Source organism: Orcinus orca, chromosome 21, assembly GCF_937001465.1.
Source record: "Orcinus orca chromosome 21, mOrcOrc1.1, whole genome shotgun sequence".
Lineage (NCBI taxonomy): Eukaryota > Metazoa > Chordata > Mammalia > Artiodactyla > Delphinidae > Orcinus > Orcinus orca.
In genome coordinates, this window is record NC_064579.1 from 21,710,001 (window position 1) to 21,734,664 (window position 24,664).

Below are 24,664 nucleotides of genomic sequence, written 5' to 3' on the forward strand. Positions count from 1 at the left end.
AGACCAACCATGGTCTGAAAATATTAAATGGAAAATTACAGAAATAAACAATTCATAAATTTTAAATTGCATGCCACCCTGAGTAGCATGATGAAATCTCACTCCATCTCCATCTCCGTCCCTCCTGGGAGAGGAATCATCCCTTTGTCCAGGTTAGTCACCTAGTAGCCATCTGGGTTATCAGATTTACTGGGTTACTGTGTTCAAGTAACCCTTATTTACTTAATAATGGCCCCAAAGCACAAGAGTAGTGATGCTGGCAATTCAGATATGCCAAAGAAGTTATAAAGTCCTTCCTTTAAGTAAAAAGGTGAAAATTCTTGATGTAATAAGGAAAGATAAGAAATCAAACACTGAGGTTGTTGAGATCTACAGTAAGAACAAATCTTCTGTTTGTGAAATTGTGAAGAAGGAAAAAGAAATTTATGCTAGTTTTGCTGTCGCACCTCAAACTGCAAAAGTTACACTTAGTTAATTTTCTAGATTTAGTAATGACAGAAGATACCTAAACCAGTATGAAACTAGTTTTAATAAAACAAGGAACGAAAAATCTCACAATTTCTCACAACTTTATTACTTTTTATTCTGATCACTATTTAATTTTTTATTCTGATTAACCAATACACTTTAGTTCCTCTGTAAAACACACTGCCGGTTGCACTGGTCACTGGGAGATCTTACCAGGCTGTTCTGTAGAATACTCATTTACTTGGGATCACAGCAGTTTGAATTTTTTTCCACACTATAAGGATTATTATAATATATAATATAATTAAATATTATATAACTGGTGAGATATGGGTAAGAAGTGAGAGATATAATTTTTAAGAAGACTAAATTGAATGCTTTCAGATTCCTCAAGTAGCTAAGAAAAATGCTTTCAAAGCAGGTGAGGATAAATCAACAGTAAAGGATGGGGAGAAATAGTTCTGCCCTCAAATTGTTCCACAGGCATTTTTCAATTCATATTCCATTTTAAAGAAACATAATCTGGAATTTGTATGCATATGGTTTATGCAAGAAAGACAGTTCTGAACTCTCACATTCATCCTCTATTTAAAGCAATAGCTTCTGACCCTAAGTGAAAAGGTGGGAAAATAACTATATATTTACATATTTTAAGTTAAAATGTATATCATATGTTTGTATACTCACATTAAGTTCCACCTTGATTCTTGTTTAATTGATAAACTACAAGTCCCAATAATACCAGATAAGAGGGCTCTTACTGCATTGATTGTGCAACCTATTTCTTTCATTTAGGAAACAGAGAGTAGCTGAATATATAGAATACCTTCAGAAAAAGCATGCATTATATTTTTTGTGTAGGCCATAGCTAATTGATATATTTGATATATAATTTATCTAGTGTAGAAAGTTGAAACTCATTTTCTTACAGTAACTCAGATTTGTCAAAATTTGTTAACATCCTACTCAAATTAATCTTTGTCCCTAAGAGGAGAAAATATATAGATAAAATATTGGTTTTACTAATCAAGTAATTATTAAAACAACTAAATAACAGTAATATATGATGTCAAGTTCTACTCAAAGCATATATCTAATATTCTACATTTTCCAGCTACTTTAAATAATGTGTAATTTTGAAGTAAAACAGCTGAGTTTCAAACTTTTGACACATTTTCCCAAATTATCTAATAAATCATTTTTATTATCCAATTATTTTATGCAGGTGCCATTGATAAATTTCTTACATGCTTAATGTTTTTTAAGAACTAAGTAACCAAAATACTTTGAAAATTAGGTCTGTAAATTGCTTCATTCACTATGGAAAGCAGTATCTATCACTCTTCCTCAAAGTATTCAAAATAGAACGACCATATGATTCAGCAGCCCCACTTCTGGGCATATAGCCAAAGGATTTGAAATTAGAATCTCAAAGAGAGGTTTTTCCCTCCACATTCACTGTGGCATTATTCACAATAGCCAAGACAAGGAAGCAACCTAAATGCCTGTCACTGAATGAGAAGATAATGTGGTAGCTATGTAAATGGAATATTATTCAGCCTTAGAACCTGGAGGACATTATGCAAACTGAAATAAGCCAGACACAGAAGAACAAATATAACATGATCCTACTTATACGAGGGATCTAAAATAGACTCATAGAAGCAGAGAGTAGAATGGTGGTTACTAGGGGTTTGGGGGGGGGGGGTGAGGAATGAGGAGGTGGTGGGCAGAGGGTATAAAGTTTCAGTTATGCAAGTACTAGAGATCTACTGTACAGCCCAGTGCCTACAGTTAATAATATTGTGTTGTATACTTAAAATTTTGCTAAGAGGGTACCTCTTATGCTTTAGTGTTCAAATAAATTAGGTGGGAAGAAACTTTTGGAGATGATGAATATACTTAGCATGAATTGTGGTGATGGTTTCATGGGTATATATTTACGTCCAACGCCATCAAGTTGTATACATTAAATATATACAGCTTTTTATATGTCAATCATACATCAAAGTGATTTTTTTTACATCTTTATTGGAGTATAATTGCTTTACAATGGTATGTTAGTTTCTGCTTTATAACAAAGTGAATCAGTTATACATATGTTCCCATATCTCTTCCCTCTTGCGTCTCCCTCCCTCCCACCCTCCCTATCCCACCCCTCTAGGTGGTCACAAAGCACCGAGCTGATCTCCCTGTGCTATGCGGCTGCTTCCCATTAGCTATCTACCTTACATTTGGTAGTGTATACATGTCCATGCCACTCTCTCACCCCGTCACAGCTCACCCCTCCCCCTCCCCATATCCCCGAGTCCATTCTCTAGTAGGTCTGTGTCTTTATTCCTGTCTTACCCCTAGGTTCTTCATGACATTTTTTTTTCTTAGATTCCATATGTGTGTGTTAGCATACGGTATTTGCTTTGCTCTTTCTGACTTACTTCACTCTGTATGACAGACTCTAGGTCCATCCACCTCGTTACAAATAACTCAATTTCGTTTCTTTTTATGGCCGAGTAATATTCCATTGTATATATGTGCCACATCTTCTTTATCCATTCATCCAATGATGGACACTTAGGTTGTTTCCATCTCCTGGCTATTGTAAATAGAGCTGCAATGATCATTTTGGTACATGACTTTTTGAATTATGCTTTTCTCAGGTTATATGCCCACTAGTGGGATTGCTGAGTCATATGGTAGTTCTATTTGTAGTTTTTTAAGGAACTTCCATACTGTTCTCCATAGTGGGTGTACCAATTCACATTCCCACCAGCAGTGCAAGAGTGTTCCCTTTTCTCCACACCCTCTCCAGCATTTATTGTTTCTAGATTTTTTGATGATGGCCATTCTGACGGGTGTGAGATGATATCTCATTGTAGTTTTGATTTGCATTTCTCTAATGATTAATGATGTTGAGCATTCTTTCGTGTGTTTCTTGGCAATCTGTATATCTTCTTTGGAGAAATGTCTATTTAGGTTTTCTGCCCATTTTTGATTGGGTTGTTTGTTTTTTTGTTATTGAGCTACATGAGCTGCTTGTAAATTTTGGAGATTAATCCTTTATCAGTTGCTTCATTTGCAAATATTTTCTCCCATTCTGAGGGTTGTCTTTTGGTCTTGTTTATGGATTCCTTTGCTGTGCAAAAGCTTTGAAGTTTCATTAGATCCCATTTGTTTATTTTTGTTTTTATTTCCATTTCTGTGGCAGGTGGGTCAAAAAGGATCTTGCTGTGATTTATGTCACAGAGTGTTCTGCCTATGTTTTCCTCTAAGAGTGTGATAGTTTCTGGCCTTACATTTAGGTCTTGAATCCATTTTGAGCTTATTTTTGTGTATGGTGTTAGGGAGTGTTCTAATCTCATACTTTTACATGTACCTGTCCAGTTTTCCCAGCACCACTTATTGAAGAGGCTGTCCTTTCTCCACTGTACTTTCCTGCCTCCTTTATCAAAGATAAGGTGACCATATGTGCGTGGGTTTATCTCTGGGCTTTCTATCCTGTTCCATTGATTTATATTTCTGTTTTTGTGCCAGTACCATACTGTCTTGATTACTGTAGCTTTGTAGTGTAGTCTGAAGTCAGGGAGCCTGATTCCTCCAGCTCCGTTTTTCGTTCTCAAGATTGCTTTGGCTATTCAGGGTGTTTTGTGTTTCCGTACAAATTGTGAATTTTTTTGTTCTAGTTCTGTGAAAAATGCCAGTGGTAGTTTGATAGGGATTGCATTGAATCTGTAGATTGCTTTAGGTAGTAGAGTCATTTTCACAATGTTGATTCTTACAATCCAAGAACATAGTATATCTCTCCATCTATTTGTATCATCTTTAATTTCTTTCATCAGTGTCTTATAATTTTCTGCATACGGGTCTTTTGTCTCCTTAGGTAGGTTTATTCCTAGATGTTTTATTCTTTTTGTTGCAATGGTAAATGGGAGTGTTTTTTTGATTTCACTTTCAGATTTTTCATCATTAGTGTATAGGAATGCCAGAGATTTCTGTGCATTAATTTTGTATCCTGCTACTTTACCAAATTCATTGAATAGCTCTAGTAGTTTTCTGGTAGCATCTTTAGGATTCTCTAATTATAGTATCATGTCATCTGCAAACAGTGACTGCTTTGCTTCTTCTTTTCCGATTTGGATTTCTTTTATTTCCTTTTCTTCTCTGATTGCTGTGGCTAAAACTTCCAAAACTATGTTGAATAAGAGTGGTGAGAGTAGGCAACCTTGTCTTGTTCCTAATCTTAGTGGAAATGCTTTCAGTTTTTCACCATTGAGGACGATGTTGACTGTGGGTTTGTCATATATGGCCTTTATTATGTTGAGGAAAGTTCCCTCTATGCCTGCTTTCTGCAGGGTTTTTATCATAAATAGGTGTTGAATTTTGTCAAAAGCTTTCTCTGCATCGATTGAGATGGTCATATGGTTTTTCTCCTTCAATTTGTTAATATGATGTATCATGTTGATTGATTTGTGTATATTGAAGAATCCTTGCATTCCTGGGGTAAACCCCAGTTGATCATGTGTATGATCCTTTTAATGTGCTGTTGGATTCTGTTTGCTAGTATTTTGTTGAGGATTTTTGCATCTATGTTCATCAGAGATATTGGCCTGTAGTTTTCTTTCTTTGTGATATCCGTGTCTGGTTTTGGTATCAGGGTGATGGTGGCCTCATAGAATGAGTTTGGGAGTGTTCCTCCCTCTGCTATATTTTGGAAGAGTTTGAGAAGGATAGGTGTTAGCTCTTCTCTAAATGTTTGATAGAATTCGCCTGTGAAGCCATCTGGTCCTGGGCTTTTTGTTGGAAGATTTTTAATCACTGTTTCAATTTCAGTGCTTATGATTGGTCTATTCATATTTTCTATTTCTTCCTGATTCAGTCTTGGCAGGTTGTGCCTTTCTAAGAATTTGTCCATTTCTTCCAGGTTGTCTATTTCATTGGCATAGAGTTGCTTGTAGTAATCTCTCATGATCTTTTGTATTTCTGCAGTTTTAGTTGTTACTTCTCCTTTTTCATTTCTAATTCTGTTGATTTGAGTCTTCTCCCTTTTTTTCTTGATGAGTCTGGCTAATGGTTTATCAGTTTTGTTTATCTTCTCAAAGAACCAGCTTTTAGTTTTATTGATCTTTGCTATCGTTTCCTTCATTTCTTTTTCATTTATTTCTGATCTGATCTTTATGATCTCTTTCCTTCTGCTAACTTTGGAGATTTTTTTGTTCTTCTTTCTGTAATTGCTTTAGGTGCAAGGTTAGGTTGTTTATTCGAGATGTTTCCTGTTTCTTAAGGTAGGGTTGTATTGCTATAAACTTCCCTCTTAGAACTGCTTTTGTTTCATCCCATAGGTTTTGGGTTGTCGTGTCTCCCTTGTCATTTGTTTCTAGGTATTTTTTGATTTCCTCTTTGATTTCTTTGGTGGTCACTTCGTTATTAAGTAGTGTATTGTTTAGCCTCCATGTGTTTGTATTTTTTACAGATCTTTTCCTGTAATTGATATCTAGTCTCATAGCGTTGTGATCAGTGAAGATACTTGATACAATTTCAATTTTCTTAAATTTACCAAGGCTTGATTTGTGACCCAAGATATGATCTATCCTGGAGAGTGTTCCATGAGCACTTGAGAAAAATGTGTATTCTTTTGTTTTTGGATGGAATGTCCTATAAATATCAATTAAGTCCATCTTGTTTAATGTATCATTTAAAGCTTGTGTTTCCTTGTTTATTTTCATTTTTGGATGATCTGTCCATTGGTGAAATTGGGGTGTTAAAGTCCCCTACTATTATTGTGTTACTGTTGATTTCCTCTTTTATGGCTGTTAGCATTTGCCTTATGTATTGAGGTGCTCCTATGTTGGGTGCATAAATATTTACAATTGTTATATCTTCTTCTTGGATTGATCCCTTCATCGTTATGTAGTGTCTTTCTTTGTCTCTGGTAATAGTCTTTATTTTAAAGTCTATTTAGTCTGATACGAGAATTGCTACTCCAGCTTTCTTTTGATTTCCATTTGCATGGAATATCTTTTTTCCATCCCCTCACTTTCAGTCTGTATGTGTCCCTAGGTCTGAAGTAGGTCTCTTGTAGACAGCATATATATAGGTCTTGTTTTTGTATCCATTCAGCCAGTCTGTGTTTTGGTGGGAGCATTAAATCCATTCACATTTAAGGTCATTAATTATCGATATGTATGTTCCTGTTACCATTTTCTGAATTGTTTTGGGTTTGTTATTGTAGGTCTTTTCCTTGTGTTTCTTGCCTAGAGAAGTTCCTTTAGCATTTGTTGTAAAGCTGGTTTGGTGGTGCTGAACTCTCTCAGCTTTTGCTTGTCTGTAAAGGTTTTAATTTCTCCATCAAATCTGAATGAGATCCTTGCTGGGTAGAGTAATCTTGGTTGTAGGTTTTTCTCCATCATCACTTTAAATATGTCCTGCCAGTCCCTTCTGGCTTGCAGAGTTTCTGCTGAAAGATCAGCTGTTAACCTTATGGGGATTCCCTTGTGTGTTATTTGTTGTTTTTCCCTTGCTGCTTTTAATATGTTTTCTTTGTATTTAAATTTTGACAGTTTGATTAGTATGTGTCTTGGCGTGTTTCTCCCTGGATTTATCCTGTATGGGACTCTCTGTGCTTCCTGGACTTGATTAACTATTTCCTTTCCCATATTAGGGAAGTTTTCAACTATAATCTCTTCAAATATTTTCTCAGTCCCTTTCTTTTTCTCTTCTTCTTCTGGAACCCCTATAATTCGAATGTTGGTGCGTTTAATGTTGTCCCAGAGGTCTCTGAGACTGTCCTCAGTTCTTTTCATTCTTTTTTCTTTATTCTGCTCTGCAGTAGTTATTTCCACTATTTTATCTTCCAGGTCACTTATCCGTTCTTCTGCCTCAGTTATTCTGCTATTGAACCTTTCTAGAGTATTTTTAATTTCATTTATTGTGTTGTTCATCATTGCTTGTTTCCTCTTTAGTTCTTCTAGGTCTTTGTTAAATGTTTCTTGCATTTTCTCTATTCTAGTTCCAAGATTTTGGATCATCTTTACTATCATTATTCTGAATTGTTTTTCAGGTAGACTGCCTATTTCCTCTTCATTTGTTAGGTCTGGTGGGTTTTTACTTTGCTCCTTCATCTGCAGTGTGTTTTTCTGTCTTCTCATTTTGCTTATCTTACTGTGTTTGGGGTCTCCTTTTTGCAGGCTGCAGGTTTGTAGTCCCCGTTGTTTTTGGTGTCTGTCCCCAGTGGCTAAAGTTGTTTCAGTGCGTTGTGTAGGCTTCCTGGTGGAAGGGACTAGTGCCTGTGTTCTGGTGGATGAGGCTGGATCTTGTCTTTCTGGTGGGGAGGTCCACGTCTGGTGGTGTGTTTTGGGGTGTCTGTGGACTTATTATGATTTTAGGCAGCCTCTCTGCTAATGGGTGGGGTTGTGTTCCTTTCTTGCTAGTTGTTTGGCATACGGTGTCCAACACTGTAGCTTGCTGGTCGTTGAGTGAAGCTGGGTGTTGGTGTTGAGATAGAGATCTCTGGGAGATTTTCGCTGTTTGATATTACGTGGAGCTGGGAGGTCTCTTGTGGACCAGTGTCCTGAAGTTGACTCTCCCACCTCAGAGGCACAGCACTGACTCCTGGCTGCAGCACCAAGAGCCTTTCATCCACATGGCTCAGAATAAAAGGGAGAAAAAGTAGAAAGAAAGAAAGAGGACAAAATAAAATAAAGTAAGATAAAATAAAATAAAGTTATTAAAGTAAAAAATAATTATTAAGAAAAAAAATTTTTAAGTAAAAAAAAAAGGAAAACAGACGGATAGAACCCTAGGACAAATGGTGAAAGCAAAGCTATACAGACAAAATCTCACACAGAAGCATACACATACACACTCACAAAAAGAGGAAAAGGGGAAAAAATAATAAATCTTGCTCTCAAAGTCCACCTCCTCAATTTGGGATGATTCGTTGTATATTCAGGTATTCCACAGATGCAGGCTACATCAAGTTCATTGTGGAGATTTAATCCACTGCTCCCGAGGCTGCTGGGAGAGATTTCCCTTTCTCTTCTTTGTTCGAAGAGCTCACAGGGGTTCAGTTTAGGATTTGGCCCCGCCTCTGCGTGTAGGTCACAGGAGGGCGTCTGTTCTTCGCTCAGACAGGACGGGGGTTAAAGGAGCAGCTGACTCAGGGGCTCTGGCTCACTCAGGCCGGGGGGGGGGGGGGGAGGGGTGCAGATGCGGGGCGAGCCTGCGGCGGCAGAGGCCAGCGTGACGTTGCACCAGCCTGAGGCGCGCCGTGTGTTCTCCCGGGGGAGTTTTCCCTGGATCACGGGACCCTGGCAGTGGCGGGCTGCACAGGCTCCCCGGAAGGGAGGTGTGGATAGTGACCTGTGCTCGCACACAGGCTTCTTGGTGGCGGCGGCAGCAGCCTTAGCGTCTCAGGCCCGTCTCTGGGGTCCGCGCTTTTAGCCGCGGCTCTCGCCTGTCTCTGGAGCTCCTTTAAGCAGCGCTCTTAATCCCCTCTCCTCACGCACCAGGAAACAAAGAGGGAAGAAACACCTCAAAGTGATTTTTAAAAAAGAAAAAAATTACAAGAAAAGATTTGGGAATATTTTTTTTAAATGGACTTAATCAAATTTTAAAAAATCGAGGGATCAAAAGAAACAAGAAAGTGAAAAGACCCCATAGAATAGGAGAAAATATTTGCAAATTATATACCTGATAAGAGTCCAGTATCTGGACTATATAAAGAATGTTTATAACTCAGCAATAAAAGGACAGCCCAACTACAAAATTGGCAAAGGATTAACATCGCTCCAAATAAGATACACAGGTGGCCAATAAGCACATGAAAAGAGTCTCAACATCATTTTTCATTATGGAAATGCAAATCAGAGCCACAAGATAACACTTCACATTCACTAGGATGGCTATTATCAGAAAGATGAACAATCACCAGTGTCGGTGAGGATGTGGAACCCTCACACGTTGCTGGTGGAAAAGCAAAAAGCCACTTTGGAAAACAGTTTGGCAATGTCTCAAAATCTTAAACATAGAATTACTATGTGACCCAGCAATCCCCTTCCTAGGTTTATACCCAAAAGAATTAAAAACCTATGTCTACACAAAAACAAGTATGTGAAAACTACCAGCATTATTCAGGATAGTCAAAAGCTAGAAACAACTCACATGTTCATCAGATGATGAACAGATTTTTTTAAATGTGTTATATCCGTATAATGAAATATTATTCAGCCAAAAATAGGAACGAAGTACTGATACATGCTACAACATGCACGAACCTTGTAAACATTATGTAAAAGAAGCCAGACACAAAAGGCCACATACTGTATGATTCCATTTATATGGAGTATGCAGAATAGACAAATCTGTAGAGACAGAAGGTAGGTTAGTGATTGCTAGGGGCTGAAAGGAGGAAAAGATTGGGGAGTGACTGCTAATTTCTACAGGGTTTCTTTTGAAGTGATGAAAATGTTCCAGAATTAGATATTGGTGGTGGTTGCACAACCTTAAGCAATTAACATTCACAGCACTGGAGATAGGGCACTAACTAGTAAAGAGGGTCTGCGAAGGTCACCGTCAGTCTCTACTACACCTGCCCTTCCTTTTAAAATCATATATTTCTTTCAGATTTTACATCATCGATTAAGGTCTATAATTTCTATTATAGCATTTTCTAAATTCACTGCATGCTATGCAAACACTTGTCAAGTTTCAAATTATAATTTTATATCTTATCCCAAGATTTGGCAGAAATGAACATATATTCTTGCTGTTTAAAATCTTCTCTTAGTTCTCATTTTCTGAAATTAAAAAGTACTGAATTTTAGCTTACCCTCTTATGGGAGTCCTGCCATTTTAAACAATCATGTTAGCTCTGCTTTTTGGAGAACAGTATGGAATAATGATGAAGTACACAGGCATTCTGGCAGCCCAGCTGTCCCACCTGCCAGCCCTGTGATCTGAGGCAAGTTGCTTAACTTCTTCACTGGTGCCTCAGTTTCCTCCCACATTAAGTGGGCCTCATAACCACCAGTATTTCATAAAGTTTTGTAGGAGTTAGTACCCGTAAAGCACTTAGAACAAAGAACAAATCCTGGCCTATAGTAAGAGCTCAATAAATCTTTGCTTATATTTTCTAGGTCCTCCCCAAATATTCTTTTAAGCTTCAGCAACAGAAACCCTGTGGAGTATTGTAACCACAGAAGGCAACGTGAGTTTAAATGGATTTTGCTTTCTGATTTGTTTCTTTTCTGATGACCTTCCTGAATGTGTCAACTTTTTTCTTAGCCTTTTTGGATACAGTAGCACATGGGCTTAAGTCTTCAGTGAAATAAAAACTTCTATAACCAGTTTCTGAGTAAACTGATGGTTCTATAGACATCATCCTATTTGGATTGTCTTTCTTCTAAATACTTCACCTAATATTGCTTCACCCTAAAGTTCATTGGAAGCTTTTACATTTACTAGTGCAACCATAGATTTTTAGAGTCCTATAATCAAAGAATTTTACATATCTAGGGACAGACGTTTTGAAATCCTCTAGTTCAAACTACTTATAGTCTAAACTACAGATGAGGAAATTGACTCTTAAGAAGATTATATGACTCTTCCAAAATCACAGATACTTCGGTGATTTTTTCTCTCTGGTATACTGAATTATCTCCCTTTTCTGCAACTTCTTTCTCATTAATGAAGCAATTTATTGTCGAAAATAGTATCATAAAATTGTATAAATGCTGCTTTCCAATAATACTAAAGGTCTATTGAGTTCTCTTCACCACCAATCAGGAACCTTTACTGGAAGCTTGTTCCTGATTGGTGAAAGCCTGCTGTAACAGTGGAATTCCAAGGAGTAAACAAAAAAGCATAGCAACAACTGAGTTTGCTGTCTCACTACCCTGAGCCTAGGCCAACCTGGACTCCTTCATCCCAGATGAGGTGGCCTCTACATTTTATATGAAGGCTCTGATTTTCCCTTCAACTGTGATCCACCTTATAACATGGCAATCCAATACAGACAGGAAGATAAAACTGAACAACACAGCTAAAATAAAGTATATTCCCAGGTAAAATAGACAAATGCTTTCATTTAAAATGGATTAGTTTGATGAGCTTCAGTTACAAGGCAACAGGAAGGTACCAGTGCACAGGAACTGTATCTATGGGCAGTGTCACCAATTCCTACTAGTGGCAGCAGCTGTGGTGGGTGACATGACTCACTGGAGTGTGTGATCTCATAGCCAGAAAGGATTTGCAAACAGCTCTGATCATTAATCCCATGCTGTGGAAACAGACATGGAGGAGTGCTGTGCTTCTCATAGGTATAGAGGGTCCTGGTTTCCTAAGAAGGAATGTTCACATCCCAGAGCTGGTAGTTTGGTGCCCTATCCCTAGGTGATGAGAGGAAGATGCTTTTTATAATGACTGCCAAGTTGGAGTGGAGTCTCTCTTTGCATTTTCTGGGGGAAGATTCTACCATATTATTTTTTAATATAATTTTTTAATTTACAGAATACCTACTGTGGAGACAGGATGAAGTTGACCAGTGAAAAGTTGCCCAAGAACCCCTTTTATACTTCTCTATCCCACTATGCTCCTAATAAACAAAAACTCTTCCAATGGAGAAAGGAAAAGACTGGTACAAATCCTGATAATATTTTCACTAAAAGTTAATTAGGTACACCAGAGCAAAAGAAACAAGAAATATGAGTCTTATTGCTGGCAAGCAAGCGGTTAAGTTTACAGTCTTTTCTAGCTTTTCTGTAAGAATCTGTGAAATTGCTTGAAGCTACCTGGTAGCAGATCATCAGTGAAGAAGTTTCATAATGAGATCCTGATCCTGGTTTTACTCTCAGGACTTTAGGACACCCTTCTGGAAAAGAGAAGCCAGATGTCAGTTCTGTTAAAGAGAACAGTACCATGCTTTACTTGAAATTAGCATTTAAAGCTACCATTTTTTTCTATAGACTTAAAAAAATTAAATTGGGGATGGTTAGCTCATCTAGTTAGAGTAGTTCTAATTAAGGCTCAAATTAAGAATTTCACTCACCCAGAGGCCAGCTTTGTCTAAAGAATTCCACATAGACTGCATTGCTAGAGCTCCTGCCTAGTAGGAAAGAGGGTTAGTTTGACAACCAGCCAATATATTTCTTAATTATATAAGGCACAGTGTCAGGTATTGTGATAGTGCTTTCTTTTTTTAAGGTAGTGCTTTTTCCTTGAACTAAGGAGGTCAGTTTTAGGAATGAGAACTAGGAGGGAAACTAGTACAGTGTCAGATGAATTCTATTTAATTTATTACTTTAAGAGAGAAAATTCATATTGTATGGATAAAGATGGAATTCTTTACTTTTTAAAAAATCAGATCATTACAGCCATGCTAGTTTGGTGGAAAAGGCATTGCACCTCTTGAAGGAAAGAATAAGAAGAGGGGATACTCTGGCATATTTCCTACGAGGTCAACTGTATTTTGAAGAGGTATCATTTTTTGTTGATTTGTTTTCATATAAAACTGCTGTTAGATCTTCATAGCAAAATTTCCTATAGAGTTCCTTACATTGTTAAACCAGGGAAATTCTGTCAAATTCCATAGATTATTGTTGTGGATTTAAGTATGATAAATTGGTCCCAGCTTACGGAATATTCAACCTTTCTCCATAAAAATCATTCTAATTAATGTCATTTATAGGAGTCATTTTGGTATGAAATCCTTTTTCACATGATAAATTAAAAATCTAATTTTTATATTTTGCCCGATATATTCAACATCATTTATAAAATATTTTCATTTTATTAACAATGAAAAATCCTGATTCTTATCTAGTATTTAAAGGCAGCTTTATATGTTCCTATATGGAGTAAGGAGGGAATTTCCCTCTTTATCCACATTATGCTGAGGTTTGCAAAGTAGGTCTAGGAGGACCTATGCAAACTATCACTCCAACTTCAGCAATATAGCTTCAGTTGTTCATTGAACCCCAAGGGAAGTGTGAAAAGGGACCAGCTGTCCCCAACCCCTCACTATCCATTGAATGTTTGGGCAGCTGTTCAACTATATCCCACTTACTTATCTTTTGATGCCTCCTTCATTCATTCTGGCAACAAATATTTGTTGAGGACTCATAACGCACCTGTCACTGTGAGGATCACGTAGCACAATGGTTCAGAGAATGATCTTTCAGCTTTGGGCATAGGTTCCAATACGGTTCTATTTCTTGTTAACTGTATCCTTGGGCACAAATGCTTAACCTCTTGGTGCCTCAGTTTCCTCATCTATAAAAGAGGGTAATAATATGTATTTCATAGAGCTATTATGAGGGTATATTAATTGTAAAAATACTAACAGGGCCTGGCACCTAGTAAGTGCTTTATAAGTATTTGCTACTATTATGCTAGGTACTAGCTATACAGTAATGAGGGGGTTAGAATGGGCCCCATTTCATAGAGCTTACAGTCTAGAGGAAGAAATTAAATTAATATATAATTAAAAATAAGTTAAAGTACTATGAAAGCAATTAACTGGGTACTCTGAGAGAGAATAACTTAGGGATAGGGCGGAAATACCTGTTGTTGAAACTAAAACTTGAAGAAAAGGAAACAGTTAATGCAAACAGCCACAGGGAAGTGCATTCCAGGTAGAAGGGAGAACAAATGCAACGTTTCTGAGATGAGGAAGAATTTGGTGAGCTCTAGGAATTAAGAGACCAATGTCATGGTCAGCGAGGCAGAGAATGACTCTAGATAAGCCTTGTTTAAAATGTAGTGAGAAGCCATTGAAGTGTTTTGAGACTGTGATGAATGGATTGGAAGGGAAGCATAGAACCAAGACCAGTTTAGGGGAAAATTATACTAGTTGGGTCAAGAGAGGATGGTGATCTTGACCCAGCGGTGGAGCTGGGTCCTGGATTTATTTTGGAGATACAAGTAATGGCATCATGGACTGAAAAATAGAGAAGTGGGGAGGAGTGAGTTTTGAGGGAACCATCAGGAGGTCAGTTTTTGGACATTTTATGTTTGAGATTCCCCTCAGTCATCCAAGTATACATGTTTCAAAGTAGAAACTACATGTAAGACTCTAGATCTCAAAGGAGAAGTCTGAGTTGAAAGTATATATCTGAGATTTTCCAGCATGTATATGGTATTTAAAATCATGAAAAACTAAAAGGACTTCCTTTCTCTTCCTCTGTATAGAGTATTCTAAGTTTTCCAGCCCTCTTATATGTTGGCCAAACACTAGCCAGAAAGGAGAATGAATCTTTACAACACAGTCATTTACTCATTGTTGTATGTTCTTTAAGATAAATATTTGTTAGCATTTTGGTACAGTTTTTATTAATTTTATCAGTTTGTTGATTAATTACAGTTTATGAAAAGAGAAATTCAATTGTTTCTGTGTTTTCCAAAAGTTGCTTTTCTCTGGCCTGCTCTTCCTAGTAATGACCTTCCAACTCAGAGACTCTCTTTCCACTGTTACAAATGATTTATTCTTTAGCGTAAGGCATTTTCCATGGTGGATTAAGACATAAGCCCCATTTTTTTTTTTTTTTTTAATGAGGTACGCGGGCCTCTCACTGTTGTGGCCTCTCCCGTTGCAGAGCACAGGCTCCGGACGCGCACGCTCAGCGGCCATGGCCCACGGGCCCAGCCGCTCCGCGGCATGTGGGATCTTCCCGGACCGGGGCACAAACCCGTGTCCCTTGCATCGGCAGGTGGACTCTCCACCACAGTGCCACCAGGGAAGCCCAAGCCCCATTTTTGTTCCTTACACTTCAGCGTATTTGTTATTATATCCTATAACGCTGAGGAGCCTTAAATGAATGACATATAACACGTAGGTTTTCATAGGAAGTATGGGAGAAAGATAATTTTGGAGAATCACATGTTTGTTTTTCTGTGTCTTCTCCCTAGCTAGAAAATGGCAAAACTGGAAGAGCCATATCATAGTGGATATTTAGTAGTAGCGGATATCCTGATGTTTATCTTTTCTCAGAGTCTTTGGCCCCATCTCTGAAGTTTCTCAGACTCCAGGAGTAGCGGGTGATATGGCAGGCTGGAATGAGCAGAGGGCTAGGCTATCATTTAGACAGCGGTTTGGCAATAGCCAAGAGTAAGAGTGAAAGCCAAAGAGAGTCTGACCCAGGTTCCTCCTGGTCAGTTCCCTCAGTTGCCATATTTAGGTTTATTTTATTGATTTTATAGTGTGTTGATTGTTGTCAATAGCTTACTTGCAAATTCCATAAATTTGTTGCTGTCTTGTTTTATTTGGTGCTGCTAGCTAGAGTTAGGTGGGAACTAAGTATTTGGGATTACTTTAAGGTAATAATGAAAATAATTCAGTATTTCCTGGGAGCTTACAGGGATGGTATAAAGAAGCATTAGAACAGTTTGAAGAAATCAAGGAAAAGGATCATCAGGCAACTTACCAGCTAGGAGTGATGTATTATGATGGTCTGGGGATGACCGCAGACGCTGTAAGTTATTGTTTTGTTCACAGTGTTTAAGATTTCATTGTTTATGGATTATTTGATATATTTAAAATTATATTTTAATGATATATTTCTTACTTATATTTAAATAATTATCATTTCAGCATTTAAAGGATAGCAGTAGTCATTTTTACATTTACGTGAAAAACAAATTTCTTTTTGCCCCTCTCCTTGCTACTATTAGCCGTCAATAACATTTTTGCTTTAAAATGTTTTCCTTTGTTTTTAAAAGTTACTTCAAAGCTACATGAACATGGAGAAAAGTTAGAAAATAAGCAAAAATAAGATCACTCCAAATTTTACTATCAAATATGAACTTTGTTATTAGAGTATATTCTTCCATGTATTGCCCTATGCAAAAAGAAAAAGATAAGCTGAAACCAGAATGTGTTCATTAGACAGTCACACTTGCTATGAAACTTCTTAAGTCTCTCTCTAGAATGCGAATTTTTTTGAAAAATTGGTTTTTATACTTTCTAACTCAATGGTCCCCTATTTCTATTTAAATGGTATCATGACTGCACCATCACCCAAGTTATAGGATTATTTAACATGGAATTTAGAAATAGGTCCTTGGAAAATGGTAATAACAGTAGGATAATATTCATCACTTATCTTTTTAAAACTTTTAAACAATCTAACCAGAAAGAATTTACATAAACAAAAAGAATCAACAATTTGAGTTTACCAAAGATATAATAATAATACCAGTGAAAAATATTGGCTGCACAAAAATAAAGCGGAAAGCAATAAAATGCTTAATTTCTGACAGGGCCTAACCAGAAGAAATACAATAGAAATTAGATGACAATTAAACTCTAGTCTCAAAAAGTTAAGAAAACACATTTTGTCAATCAAACATGAGAAGACTGGGGAACAAATTGCAATGAAACAACTTAAACTTGTGAAAACAAATCTTTAAAAATTTTACTTTCCAAAAATAGAATTTATACTGAATACATCTACCAAAACTAACACATATTCCCTAATACCATTTAATACCCAGTTTATATTCAAAATTCTCAAATTGTCCCAAAGTAGTCTTTCAAGCCAGCATTCAGTCAGAGACCACCCAATGCATTGAGTTGTAATATCTACAAGTTTCTTTAATCTAGATTAACTCTCTCTCCTGCCTTTTTTCATAATACTGACTTTATTAGAAGTGACACTTATATGGTACTTATGCAGAAAAATGTCTTCTTTTGTAATTCATACCGAAATATTTAGGGGTGAAGTGTCCTGATATTTTCATATCGGCATATAACTTGAAACAAGTCACCAAAAAAGACAGATGAAGCAAATATAGCAAAATGTTATTACTGACAATCTATGTGGTAGTTATGCAAATTTTTTTTTTTTTTTTTTTTTTTTGCGGTACGCGGGCCTCTCACTGCTGTGGCCTCTCCTGCTGCGGAGCACAGGCTCCGGACATGCAGGCTCAGCAGCCATGGCTCACGGGCCCAGCCGCTCCGTGGCATGTGGGATCTTCCCGGACCGGGGCACGAAGCCGTGTCCCCTGCATCGGCAGGTGGACTCTCAACCACTGCGCCACCAGAGAAGCCCTATGCAAATTTTTATGTAATATTCTTTCTACTTTTCTGTATGCCATTCTTAGATCTTCTGTATTCTCAGCCTTTTTCTCAGACTACTTCCTTCACTTCCTTGCCTTATCAGAAACTTGGTTGTCCCACAAGCAGCCCTCTTTAGAGGAGGCCTCTCCTTACAACCTCCCAAAGTACCATAGTGCTCAAAGGTAGAGCTGGTATTATTTTCATTTCCCAATTCACTTTCTAGCTATTATTTCTCCGTCACCTCAGGCACAAAGTGTACCTACTTTGAAGTTCATACCAACTCCTTGCTTTCCTAGTTCTATCAATTTCCTGGTTATTGGGAATTTTCTAATGTTAACCTGAAGACTTTGGCTCTGGGATTACATTTTCCTCCCTGTGTCATTCCACCATTTTATCTGATACTTGAATGAAGAACTGAGCAGCAAGAAGGAGCAACGTATAGGTCTAGGTGAATCACATTCCAGGCAGAGGAAATAGCTAGTGTTCAGGCCTGAGGAAGGATGGTACAGCTGGAATACAGTCAAAACAGTGAAACAGGGACCAAACCACGTGGAACTTGGCAAACTACGGCCAAATGGATTGTATTCTCAATGCAGTGTGAAGACACCAAAAGGGAGTGCAATTAATATGATTAACATTTTTAAAGATCATTTTGTCTGTTGTATGGAGATTGGATTGAATGGAGGCAGGAGTAGAAGCAGGAAGTCCAGTGAGGAAGCCAGTGCAGATAAAAGAGCAGCTTTAACTGAAATTATAGTGGTGGGAATAGAGAAAAGTGGACAGATCTAGGATGTGCTCTTAAGAGGATACAGGACTTTCTGATGGATTGGGAGAGGGGCAGAGATAAGGGGAGGAATCAAGGATGATTCCTACTTTTTGTCTTGAGTGGATGATGTTGCCATTTAATAACAATGGGGTGACTGAGGGAGAAGCACATTTGGCGTACAGGAGGAAAAGTGAAACATTTATGTTTGAATGTTTCATTTGAAGTACCTGTTAAGACACCTAAGTAGAGATGTCAGGTAGAGAGTCTGGAGCTCAATGGTGCCATCAGGACTAGAGAAATCAGTGGGGGGCTATCTGTGGAGCAGTGGGAGTTACAGCACCAGCTTGGATAAGATTGCTGAATGAGTGAGTATCATAGACAAGAGCCACAGGTCAAGGCCAGGGACTGGAAGCCCTCCAGTATTTCATGGTCATAACGGAAAGAACAGCTAGCCAGCAAAGGAGAAATGAGAAGGAGAAGACAGGGAGGACAGAGGAAAATGAGGACTGTGTGGTGATCTGAAAGTCAAACGATGAAATTGTTTCAAGCAGGGAGTGGGGCTTCCCTGGTGGCGCAGTGGTTGAGAGTCCGCCTGCCGATGCAGGGGACATGGGTTCGTGCCCTGGTCCGGGAAGATCCCACATGCCGCGGAGCGGCTGGGCCCGTGAGCCATGGCCACTGAGCCTGCGCGTCCGGAGCCTGTGCTCCGCAATGGGAGAGGCCACAACAGTGAGAGGCCCGCATAACGCAAAAAAAAAAAAAAAAAAAAAAAAAAAAATAAGGGAGTGATCATCTGTATCAAATTCTGCTGAGAGGTGAGTAGAATGAAAACTGAGCACTTACTATCAGACATACTAAGATGAATTTCACTGGAGATCTTGACAAAACCATTTCAGTGGGACCAAGGTCATAAGGGACCAAGATTGGAGTGGGTGGAGAAGACATACGGATGTAAGGAAGTGGAGATAAGCACTGAGCTTTGTTATAAAGTAGAACAAATATATGTGCAATAACTGGGAGGGATCATGGGATCAAGGGAGAGTTTTCTCCCAGATCAAAGATATTACATTATTATTTGTAAGTTGACACACGATCTGGTAGAGAGGAAAAAATTGATGATGAATCAGGTAAACTGATAGATTTGGTGTTTCTTTCAATTCTTTCTGTTTTCTCAGTGAAATAAAAGACAAGCCATGTGTTTGCTGTGGCAGCATGTATCCTAAAATTCTAACAATTCAGAGAAAATAAGCATAGCCCCTGTGCAAAGATGACACACAACTCCATGAACTGTTCCATATTTTTTATAAAAATATTTAAAAAGTTGAAGCCATGAGCTGAGACTGAGGAGAGGGAGCGAGGGGACAGCAGAAGTCTGAAGAGAAAGGAAAAGGTTTGAAGTAGTATCTTCTCTTCCAGATAAGTGGGAGAGATCATTGATGAGACAAACTGATAGTATTGCTTGTGAGGGGAGAGCTCGCTCTGAAATTTGAAGTCACAAATTGCAGGAAGGACCTGTCAGCATGGTTATGTTTTTCTCCAGCCATGTTCAGTGGTTTAAGTACAGCAGAGTAGCTGGAGAAATAAGATATCTGCCACATGAGTGAGTGTCATGGAGGGAAAGAGGGACAAAGGAATGAGTACAGTGACAGATACAGAATAAGCTGATGTGGGAAGAACACGAAGGTGTAGAAAGACCAGGAAAATTGGTAGATTCGACGGGTTGGCATATGGCAACTCCAAAATAGAATGGCTTAAATTTAATTACATATGGAGGCCAGTGGAGCAAAAAAGAAGATGGCCTCTGTAGGTCTGTTCAGTTAACCCAAGGTAAAGGGGCAAAGAGCAAATTCTTTTAATGTTTATCATTTTATTAATTTACCGAGTTCTTGACACTAATTTGGTCCAGGGTCTGGTGGAAACAAATATGCTTTGTGTGGTAGGTTTGAAATGTCTTGAAATTTACGTGTTATAAACCCCAAAATATTGATACAAAACTGCATTATGTTTGCTTTAGTCATATAACTTTTGAAAGAAATTGAAAAGAAAACATACACAGGTATGTATATATGTGCCTGGGTATCCTTTTATATTTGTACATATTTACCATTTCTGAGGCTTTACATTCCTCCCTATCAATCTGCGTTGCCATCTGGCACCATATTCCTTTTCCGTTCAACCTGAAGAATTTCCTTTAAAGAGCATTTCTTGTAAGTATGCAGGTAATGAGTTATCTCCAATTTTATAATTACCTGAAAATGTCTTCACTCTGCCTTCATTTTTGATGAATTGCTTTGCTGGTTGAGTTTCTCCTTTCCTCACTTTAAAAATGCCATTGCAGTGCTTCCCTAGTGGCGCACTGGTTGAGAGTCCACCTGCCGATGCAGGGGACAGGGGTTCGTGCCCCTGTCAGGGTCAGGGGAGATCCCACATGGCGCGGAGCGGCTGGGCCCGTGAGCTATGGCCTCTGAGCCTGCGTGTCCAGAGCCTGTGCTCCGCAACGGGAGAGGCCACAACAGTGAGAGGCCCGCGAACCGCGCAAAAAAACCCAAAAAAACCAATGCCATTGTAAACTCTTCTAGCTTCTGACAAGAACTCAGTCTCCGATTGTATTATGTTCCCTGTATATAATGTGTCCTTTTTCTCTGGCTGCTTGCAGGATTTCTATGGATTTCAGCAGTTTGACTATGATGCATGCCTAGGAGAGGGTGTTTGTTTATCCTCTCTGGAGTTCATTGAACTTCAATGATCCCTTTCAGTTGCAGTTCTCAAGAGTCATTCCTCTTCCAGTTTGTGTTTGCTTTGATAAACTTCCCAGTGCCTTTAATAACTTTTTTTAAATTAATTAATTTATTTTTGGCTGCGTTGGGTTTTTGTTGCTGCGTGTAGGCTTTCTCTCGTTGTGGAGAGCAGGGGCTACCCTTTGGTGCGGTGCCCGGGCTTCTCACTGCGGTGGCTTCTCTTGTTGCGGAGCATGGGCTCTAGGCGCGCGGGCTTCGGTAGTTGTGGCTCGCAGGCTCTTGAGCACAGGCATAGTAGTTGTGGCGCATGGGCTTAGTTGCTCCGCGGCACGTGGGATCCTCCCAGACCAGGGCTCGAACCCGTGTTCCCTGCCTTGGCAGGCGTATTCTTAACCACTGTGCCATCGGGGAAGTCCCTCCCAGTGCCTTTAGAAAGTTGTTCTTTATGTTTGGTCCTGATTTAATCACTGCTATCTGTGGGAGGATTTACACGAACACTTCACTCTACTACCATTATACTGTAAGTTCTCTCTTACTAACCAGTTGGGGAAAAAAATGGTAGACACCTACCTCACACACTCACAGAAGTAAATCCACATGATCTGGGACTCGGTAAAACACCTTTATTTTCTCATCTATTACTGTGTTGTTTAGCCAGCAATAGCACTTTGAGAGACTAGTGAGGAGTAAAAGTTAGAATGCAGTGTATACAAATGTACGTGACCGTCAAATATTATTTTCCTCTTTGGAGTGATTTTTGAAGGTTTTGAAACTGTGGGTTAAATCCACTTCACCTGCCTTCACTAATCAAAGTCGTTTTAAGACTCATGTGTCCTCCAAGCTGCACTTGCATAAACAATAAGATGTTTGCCTGAGTTGTTTTCTGGGAACTTGGAGCCAGTGGCATCTAGTTTGAGCTGAGCTGGTTAAGACTAGATAGGACCGTCGACTCTCCAGCTGGGCATCCACAGGCGTCCATTGCTTCATGATGTTTTGAACGTGCAGAGGCCTGCATCTTAGTTACACCTGCGCAGAGAGACGATTACCCGCCAATTCCCACATCTTTTCCCAATCACGTTTCGCCACGCCCCGCACGCTCCCCATGCCTCGGACCGCCCTGCTGTTTTTTATTCCTTATCCCATAAATACCCCGAGCTGCCTGCTTGCTGGAGGCTGGTTTGAGATTTGTTCTGCCGTCTTCCGGTTTGGCTGCCTCTTTTTGCTGCAAACCTCGGTGTCTCCGCGTTTGGCTTGCTGTGCATCTGGCAAGACAGATCTGGTTCGGTAACACATGTGGTGAGCCAGCCAAGAGGTGAGTCCAGGCGAACCTTTGGCCCACGGCTCGTCGGCCCCTTGCAGGCACTGAGGTCCGGTGGGCCAGCCCGAGCAGCTCCCTGGCGTGTCCGTTCCCAGACTGACCCTGGGTTTTCAGGGAGGCACTGCTGACCTTCCGTGCTTAGTTTCATCTTGTAGCAAGGAGAGGAAATGGAGCAGGACCCTATGGTGCTTCCCCTCCATGCCCTCTGCCTGTCTTCTGTCTGTAGAAAAACTTTAGTCAAAGAATAAATTCAGAGAAGTGAGAAAGTGCAGAAGCAAAGGAAAACAAGACCAAGTAGTAATAGTTTAGTCACTGAATGAAGTCGGGGACCATTAGTCCCTCCTTATAGGGCTATAGATAATATTCTGGGCCGTCTCCTTTGAGCTGTTTTATAGATACTGAAACCCCCACTAGGTGAAAGAAATTACATGATGACCAGGCTGTGTAGCCATGACATAAGCTGCCACAGTTCTGAGAACTGGCTTCAAAGAAATGGGAACAAACCGACCCTGGAACTGAAGACTAACTGTACTTAAAACAATGAAGATGACGCTGACCAGACCACCACGTGACCAATTTCAAGGTGACTGTCGGAGCTGACTGGGCTGTTTCTGCATGTAGCCCCCTCCCTCCGCCTAAACACCCCTGAAACTCCCCTTTAAAAGTGCTTGCCCAGGGCTTCCCCGTTGGCGCAGTGGTTGGGAGTGCGCCTGCCGATGCAGGGGACACGGGTTTGTGCCCCGGTCTGGGAGGATCCCACATGCCGCGGAGCGGCTGGGCCCGTGAGCCATGGCCGCTGAGCCTGAGCGTCCGGAGCCTGTGCTCCGCAACGGGAGAGGCCACAGCAGTGAGAGGCCCGCGTACCGCAAAAAAAAAAAAAAAAAAATGTGCTTGTCCTCTGATTTGTCAGTGAGGAATCAGTCTCTGAACATAAGTGCACCATTCTCCCCGTTGCCGGCCTCAGAAATAAAGCAGACTTTCCAGTAGCCTTGCCTCTTGAATATTGGTTTTTGAGTGGCAAGCAGCTAGACCTGTCTTTTAGTAACATTTTTGGGGTTTTGGGCTTTTGGATTTGGAACATGTTTTTAGGGTAAACCTCGTTAAAGAAATGTACTTGTGCCTAGATTGTCTTTGGAACCCTGAAGGATCGTGGGTCAGAGGCCCACCTGATGGGATTTTGGTAGATAATATAAAAGGTTACTGCTGCTGAGGTACTCTGTACCTGAGTTTATGGCCCAGGGCTCTGGGTTTTGGTTTTGGTTTTGTTTTTGTTTTGTTTGTCCATGTCTGTCTATGTCTGATTGTCTTAATTGTTAGGAATTGGCTACCGGGGGTTGAGCTTCTTGGTGACTGTAGCAAGGACCCTAAGATTTAGTTGCTGCACCCACCTGGGAACAAAGCTCCATCAAAATGGGCAATGTTAATTCAGTTCCCTCTTGCGGCCGTCTAGGCTACATTCTCCAAAATTGGGAGACTTTCTGTTATGAATCCATGGAGAAATAAAAGATGGTTATTTTTTGTAACACTAAGTGACCATAATATTCTCTGGACTCTGGAGCACAATGGCCTGAAAATGGATCCTTAAATTACAATAAAACTTTGCAAGTAGATTTATTTTGTAAACAGGAATAAAAACGGGATGAAATACCTTATGTACAGTCTCTTATGTTCTTGTATCAGAATAAACCTGTGTAGAGGAGATGTAAGGTAATTGTCCAACAGGAAGGAAAGGCACAGACATCTGTTTTGCTGGATTCTAATGAGAAGGAGGGTGGCTTGAGGGCTGAGTGGCCGCTCGGACGCTCCCCTCCACCCTTACAGGGTGGCGCTGCCGCTCCTTCACTGTCAGCATTTGAGCCTCAGGCTCTCGGGCCCCTGTGCCCTCCACCCCAGTGTCTGAGGGTTGAGAAACAGGAATGGCCTCCCCTCTCATTACCTGCCAGGGTGTGCAGCTTGGCCATGGGTGCGACCCAAGTGCGGATAGGGCAATATCCCTTAAGGCAGGTCCCCCATGGGGTCTGTGAATGCCGAGGCTGGGCAGCTGCTGGGATGGATCTGGGTCCACTTCCCTGTCCGCTTTGGATTTATTTAACTGGAAGAATAATATGCCAACTTATAGAGATGACTCGAGAATGGAAAACCTTCATTGATTCTTGGTTTTTTTTTTTTTTGCAACCCACAAACTAACCTGAGCAGATGTTCAAAATGTATTAAATACCCTCCTCACTTCAGAAGAGCATAGGATGGTGCTGGATAAAGCTCGAGAGGAGGCAGATCTGCTTCGTGCAGAAACCCCTGGCAACCCGGTGAGGGCTGCTGCATGCGGG

At 39.8% G+C, this 24,664-nt stretch overlaps 1 protein-coding gene and 1 non-coding gene across 6 annotated transcripts in view; both read left to right on the forward strand.

The window, feature by feature from the left end:
- LRP2BP (LRP2 binding protein) overlaps window positions 1-24,664 on the forward strand; it is a 58,349-nt gene that overhangs the window by 3,906 nt on the left and 29,779 nt on the right. For 2 of the 5 annotated variants that reach the window (XR_007474649.1, XM_049704286.1), the window contains exons 3-5: window positions 11,971-12,097; window positions 12,824-12,936; window positions 15,816-15,929. Coding sequence is in view for 4 of the 5 variants with exons in the window: in XM_049704286.1 (XP_049560243.1) it covers window positions 11,971-12,097; window positions 12,824-12,936; window positions 15,816-15,929 (354 nt within the window). In the remaining variant the exon portion in view is untranslated. Of the gene's footprint in view, window positions 1-10,598; window positions 10,670-11,247; window positions 11,526-11,970; window positions 12,098-12,823; window positions 12,937-15,815; window positions 15,930-24,664 lie in introns of all 5 variants that reach the window. The other 3 variants (XM_049704287.1, XM_033409265.2, XM_049704288.1) reach the window with 3 other exon arrangements.
- On the forward strand, window positions 19,481-19,583 carry LOC117197429 (U6 spliceosomal RNA). The gene has a single exon (XR_004478058.1). It is a non-coding gene; the product is annotated as a U6 spliceosomal RNA (small nuclear RNA).